At 46.6% G+C, this 6,810-nt stretch overlaps 1 protein-coding gene across 3 annotated transcripts; it reads right to left on the minus strand.

Annotated features, from left to right (window-relative positions):
• Nucleotides 1-399: 399 nt before the first annotated feature.
• On the minus strand, nt 400-5,181 carry nfam1 (NFAT activating protein with ITAM motif 1). 3 transcript variants are annotated; one of them, XM_029850328.1, is made up of 6 exons: nt 5,045-5,181; nt 3,600-3,869; nt 1,122-1,243; nt 866-970; nt 663-773; nt 400-582 (listed from the first exon to the last, which is right to left on the minus strand). In XM_029850328.1, the coding sequence occupies exons 2-6, from the start codon at nt 3,865-3,867 to the stop codon at nt 529-531; spliced, it is 660 nt and encodes a 219-aa protein (XP_029706188.1). In that variant the 5' UTR covers nt 3,868-3,869; nt 5,045-5,181; the 3' UTR covers nt 400-528. The 3 variants fall into 3 exon arrangements, with proteins under 3 accessions (XP_029706188.1, XP_029706187.1, XP_029706186.1); XM_029850327.1 differs by lacking the exon at nt 5,045-5,181 and adding an exon at nt 4,225-4,350; XM_029850326.1 differs by lacking the exon at nt 5,045-5,181 and adding an exon at nt 4,027-4,187.
• Between the last annotated feature and the right edge of the window lie 1,629 nt (nt 5,182-6,810).

The raw sequence follows: 6,810 nt of genomic DNA on the forward strand, positions 1-6,810 counted from the left end.
CAGTAACGTAGCAGTAGTCGCAGCAGCAGCAACAGTAACATAGCAGTAGTAGTCGCAGCAGCATTAGCAGCGCTGCAGGCCACACCATGCACCACAGATCTGCATCCTAGATGTGCAGCAACTGTGTGATGCTCCGTGCCTCTGTGGAAGGTTTCCAACACCTTGTTGAACGTCTGCCACAAAGAACGGAGGCTGTTCTGAAGGCCAAACCTACTAGCAGGGTGTTCCTAATAAATGTCCCCTTCTAGTTTATAGACTCATGGAAAAGTGCTGATTACTGATCATGAAGTTATGGGTTCCCTCTAAAAATAGCTGTAAAGATCAGTCAAACTGCTGGTAACATTCTTGATTCTTGGAAGAATATTTGGAATAATAATCATTAAAAGAGCTTTCATCCAGTTGCGGTACACCACTCCAGACCTTTATTATTTACACAATTCACCAGTGACCAGGTGTTCCCCGATAGAACGAAGACAGATCACACTTTCCTTTGCTGTCAGTGCATCTGGCCTCTGGTTTATTTCTGAATCAAAAGTTCTCATAGACGGACTCGTCTTGCTGGGTGTGAACACTTTCTGCCACCTGTGGAGGGAGGATTATGATGTGAGGATGAATGATCCTGTTTAAGCCCAGTAAAATAGGCCCTGGAGGATGAAGCGCACCTTGTTCTTTGGTACATTATGCTTGGGTTTTGCCCCGCTCTGATCCGGCACCTCGTTGGTGACTGAGCGATCCAGAACATCGTAAATAGACCTGGGCCGAGTCTCCAAGCTCTGAAAACACCTCCTGTTAGTTTGTAAGAGGCCGGCAGACGGACACGGAATGGTGCAATTTAGAGGAGTCAGTGATGAGAAATGATGCTCACAGCATAGAACGATGGAGATGGAGGGGACACGTCCACGCTGCCCTGCGCCGTCTGGACGTCTTTGCCTTCTTCCTCGCTCACTTTTGCTTTCTGGCTACGTTCTTTCTGAAAAATCATCGATGAATGAATGAGCAGGACGGTTTCACAGGGAAGCAGCACATGGATGAAGTCAAGCGTGTCACAAGGAGCCTCTTCATGAGAACGGTGAAATATGTTGTAGAAGGAGGAGCCAGATTCTAAACTCCAGAAATCTCACCCAGTATCCTCGGAGGAGGAACGCTGATCCCACCGTGCTGAAGAGCAGCAGCAGCCCGCTGAGGACGGCCACCATGATGAGCTGACTGTAATCAAACACAACACGATCCTGGTAGCCACTGTCTGGAGAACACACAGGTGCACGTTAATGATGGTGATGGTGATGGTGATGGTGATGGTGATGGTGATGGTGATGATGGTGATGGTGATGGTGATGGTGATGGTGAGAGTGATGATGATGATGGTGATGGTGAGAGTGATGGTGATGGTGATGGTGATGGTGATGGTGATGGTGATGATGGTGATGATGATGATGGTGATGTAATGGTGAGAGTGATGGTGATAGTGATGGTGATAATGATGTGATGGTGATGTGATGGTGAGAGTGATGGTGATGGTGATGATGGTGATGGTGATAGTGATGGTGATGATGATGGTGATAATGGTGATGGTGATAGTGATGATGATGGTGATAGTGATGATGGTGAGAGTGATGATGATGATGGTGATGTGATGGTGAGAGTGATGGTGATAGTGATGGTGATGGTGATGGTGATGATGGTGATGGTGATGTGATGGTGAGAGTGATGGTGATAGTGATGGTGATGGTGATGGTGATGGTGATAGTGATGATGGTGATGTGATGGTGATGGTGATAGTGATGGTGATGATGATGGTGATGGTGATAGTGAGAGTGATAGTGATGATGGTGATAGTGATGGTGATGATGATGGTGAGTGTGATGGTGAGAGTGATGATAATGGTGATGGTGAGAGTGATGGTGATGGTGATGGTGGTGATGGTGATAGTGATGGTGATGATGATGGTGATAATGGTGATGGTGATAGTGATGATGATGGTGATAGTGATGATGGTGATGATGGTGATGGTGATAGTGATGATGATGGTGATAGTGATGATGGTGAGAGTGATGATGATGATGGTGATGTGATGGTGAGAGTGATGGTGATAGTGATGGTGATAATGATGTGATGGTGATGTGATGGTGAGAGTGATGGTGATGGTGATGATGGTGATGGTGATAGTGATGGTGATGATGATGGTGATAATGGTGATAATGGTGATGGTGATAGTGATGATGATGGTGATAGTGATGATGGTGAGAGTGATGATGATGATGGTGATGTGATGGTGAGAGTGATGGTGATAGTGATGGTGATGGTGATGGTGATGATGGTGATGGTGATGTGATGGTGAGAGTGATGGTGATAGTGATGGTGATGGTGATGGTGATGGTGATAGTGATGATGGTGATGTGATGGTGATGGTGATAGTGATGGTGATGGTGATGGTGATAGTGAGAGTGATAGTGATGATGGTGATAGTGATGGTGATGATGATGGTGAGTGTGATGGTGAGAGTGATGATAATGGTGATGGTGAGAGTGATGGTGATGGTGGTGATGGTGATAGTGATGGTGATGATGATGGTGATAATGGTGATGGTGATAGTGATGATGATGGTGATAGTGATGATGGTGATGATGGTGATGGTGATAGTGATGATGATGGTGATAGTGATGATGGTGAGAGTGATGATGATGATGGTGATGTGATGGTGAGAGTGATGGTGATAGTGATGGTGATAATGATGTGATGGTGATGTGATGGTGAGAGTGATGGTGATGGTGATGATGGTGATGGTGATAGTGATGGTGATGATGATGGTGATAATGGTGATAATGGTGATGGTGATAGTGATGATGATGGTGATAGTGATGATGGTGAGAGTGATGATGATGATGGTGATGTGATGGTGAGAGTGATGGTGATAGTGATGGTGATGGTGATGATGGTGATGGTGATGTGATGGTGAGAGTGATAGTGATGGTGATGGTGATGGTGATAGTGATGATGGTGATGTGATGGTGATGGTGATAGTGATGGTGATGATGATGGTGATGGTGATAGTGAGAGTGATAGTGATGATGGTGATAGTGATGGTGATGATGATGGTGAGTGTGATGGTGAGAGTGATGGTGATGGTGATGGTGGTGATGGTGATAGTGATGGTGATGATGAGAGTGATGGTGATGGTGATGGTGGTGATGGTGATAGTGATGGTGATGATGATGGTGATAATGGTGATGGTGATAGTGATGATGATGGTGATAGTGATGATGGTGATGATGGTGATGGTGATAGTGATGATGATGGTGATAGTGATGATGGTGAGAGTGATGATGATGATGGTGATGTGATGGTGAGAGTGATGGTGATAGTGATGGTGATAATGATGTGATGGTGATGTGATGGTGAGAGTGATGATAATGGTGATAGTGAGAGTGATGGTGATAGTGATGATGGTGATGGTGATAGTGATGATGGTGATAGTGATGATGGTGATAATGATGATGGTGATGGTGATGGTGATGATGGTGATGGTGATGGTGATGGTGATGATGGTGATGGTGATGGTGATGGTGATGGTGAGAGTGTGCTTTGCCATCCCAACTCACCTCTCACGTGCAGAAACCAGTAGACCTCTGCAGTTTTATAGCGGCACATGTATTCCCCGGAGCTCTTGAGCCTCTTCAGCTCTAACTTAATAACCCGGTTTTCGAACATCTCTTTAGTCTCTGCGACGTCACGGCTGTAGATCTGCTTGTGAGACGGGTCGGAGCAGGTCAGGGTGTCGCCCGTTTGGTTTGCTGCGATGCTCAGCACGCACTGAATAAGGAGGTTTTCACCTGTGAAGGCCACAAAAACCGTGTTCTCCAGCTCCATTTCTGAAAGAAAAGTCATGTGATGTGTTTAAAAAAGGTCACTTTTCTTTATAACCTTAATGTGGACACTTTCTGTTTATAAATACACCTTTACTCATTAGCTTTGATTAGCTTTATGAGCTAATAATATTTCCTAGCCTAATTGATCATCTTTGCTTACCCACTGCTCCCAGTTCTGAGTAAACAGACGGGCAGAATAAGACAAATATCCAGACTAAAACAAAAGACAGCTGGCAAAGTTGCTGCGCCTCCATTTTGAGATGTTTGGGAGCTTCAGCAGCCGCGCGGCCGCTCCTCTGAGCCTGCTTCTGTTTATTGCAACATGAACTGTAACATTTCCTGTTACTGAGAAACTCACTTCCTCAAACCCTCCTCTGCTCGCTGGACATTGAGGTGACGGTCAGAGCTGAAGAGTCCGAGCACCAGCGCAGCAGGAAGTGCACGTTCACATGCACCACGGTGGACAGTGATACGTGAGTGAGGCTCCAGGGGATGCTAACGTGAAGCAGCTGTGATGGACCTGAGACTGCCTGTCTGTCTGTCTGTCTGCCTGCCTGCCTGTCTGTCTGTCTGTCTGCCTGTCTGCCTGTCTGTCTAAAAACCTAAATTAAGTATGAATTATGAATAATTAGCTGACCTAAATGGGGCAAAACCAACATAATATTTGGCTTCAGTTTTCAGACTGTTTGCCTGAACTTTAAAAATATGGATGTTTTGTTGCCACCATGTGATCAATATAACTGTGCATCAAAGTGTAAACATCTTAAATATCGTATAGATTGAAAATCGAATCCCATGAAAACCTTAAGTCATTTTGAAATTTCTACTTGAAAATAACTGAGTTACTTAACTGGATGTAATTAGTTGCTTAAACTAATGAAGTAATTCCACCATTGCGTTACTGACGTGGCCACAGTCCAATTATTTCATTACTCTTCTTTTATTTTGAGTCTTTCTGGCACATTTAGATGTATCTTGTAGAAAGGACATTACTGTTTATATAGTGGTCACATGTGCAACATTTAAAATGCTAAATGCTGTAGTTTATTCAACAGGCTGCCATTTGATCATAAAACATGAAATATGAAACTATTTTGGTCGTTTTCCCTGGAGAAAATGTTGTTAAAATGGAGCCACAATTCTAAATATTAGTGACAGAATTCTGAAATCACACTCACAGGCTGGTCCTGACCTCTGCAAGGTCCTGACCCCCCAGCGGCCCCCACAGGGCCCAGCGTTGAGCTGGCAACTCCTCGGGGATGGAGAGGAACCAAACCTGGAGACGGCCTATTGAACCTTCTGCTGAAGGAGACGCTGTGATGATGAAGAACCAGATCAGCTGACTGGTGTTCTGTTCCAATGATGTAACAGCTGTGAGTGGAGAAGGGGGGGGGCAATAAAATCCACAGAGAAGGACGAGCTGCCACCAGACCGCAGAAGAAGATCTGGATCTGGGAGTCAAACGACAGAGGCGACACTTCCTGCAGCCATTAGCTCCCTCACCCATTATCCACGTAAGTTCCAGTTCATTTGTTCCCATTTTCACCAGTTTCCGGGCTGCACGTGACACTTCAAGCAAGAACGTGTGTGTGTGTGTGTGTTTACACTCTCTTGTATTATTTTATATCCCTGTACGTACATTCGTTTAAGCCCAAATAGCAGCAAACGGAGAGTCGAGTGGAAAAGTCAAATTCATTTCTGTGGCACTTTAGCAGCTAAAATACTTTAAAGGCAGCAAATGAATAATGTTGAAAAAATGTGTTGCTACAAAAGCAGATGTGGAACATCTGCAATTGTTCATCACACAGATGTGGTCATCTCTGATCAGCAGCCAGACGCGCACACACACACACACACACGCACACACGCACGTGCACCATATGTAGAAACAGGAAACCAACAAATAAGCTGCTGCTGAATTATTCCTGTAAAATTGTTGTGTGACAAAAACTGAGGTTTTTTTTACTCAAAAGTAAAGTTTAAGTAAAGTTTATGAAGCTTCTGGCTCTTTTCCTTTTCCTGTCTTGGAAGAGAGGCGATCCACATTCTGGATGGAGCTTCTCTGCCTGTTGATGGTGCCGATGGTGGTCGCCGGGGCAACGGGTGCCAAATCAGACAGTGAGGAGAACGAACTGGATTATGGCTCCTGGAACTACAGGGAAGGAGGTAGGTGGCCTGGTTCGGGATCTGGATCTGCAGCACCAGGCTCACAGGCGTTCTGGTAGATGTGACGCGGATCATAGACCTGCTCAGCCGTTCCAGGCTGCCCACACACACAAGCTGAAAGTCACTGTCTTCCAGCGGAGCGCGTGAACGTGGCCTCGGTGCCCAGCGTGACCAGAGTTTTAGACGCGTGGGGAAAACGCATCTTCACCCAGATCAAGAGCGCCCTGCAGGCAGAGCCCAGCGCCCTGCTGCCAGACTACTCCAGGTGATCCACGCGCTCTGGTGTTCCTGATCCCAAAGTTCACAGTTCGACGTATAAAATCCTAAAATATCAGATGACGCCGCTTCCCGTCCCGCTGTCATGCAGCTGCACCTCTCTTGTTTGTCCTGCAGGGTGCGCTATCTGCCCGAATCTCTCGACGACCTGTTCAGAGAGGTCTCTCTCCTGCGCATGCGTGTTACAGAACTCTCGCAACGTTTAACCAGCCTGGAGCCGCTCCTGCGTCACTACGGCTACCGGGAGAAGGCGGAGAGGGGGGAGGCCGCGAGAGGCGGCGGGGCGCCCAGGCCCGAGAGGGCCAGCAGCGCCGGGGGCCCGGGGCCACCGCGGGGCAGCCGGCTGGTGAGGAGAGGGCCGGGAAGGACCGCCGGAGAGACGCAGTAACCCCCCCCCCCCACTAAAAACCCGGTTAAAGACGAACCACATTTACAACGACTCGTTTTTATACTCAAGTTATAAATGGCCCATAGGTTTAATAAACAGTTTTAACTGGAAACA

Source organism: Takifugu rubripes, chromosome 17 (genome assembly GCF_901000725.2).
Source record: "Takifugu rubripes chromosome 17, fTakRub1.2, whole genome shotgun sequence".
In the NCBI taxonomy this organism is placed as follows: Eukaryota; Metazoa; Chordata; class Actinopteri; order Tetraodontiformes; family Tetraodontidae; genus Takifugu; species Takifugu rubripes.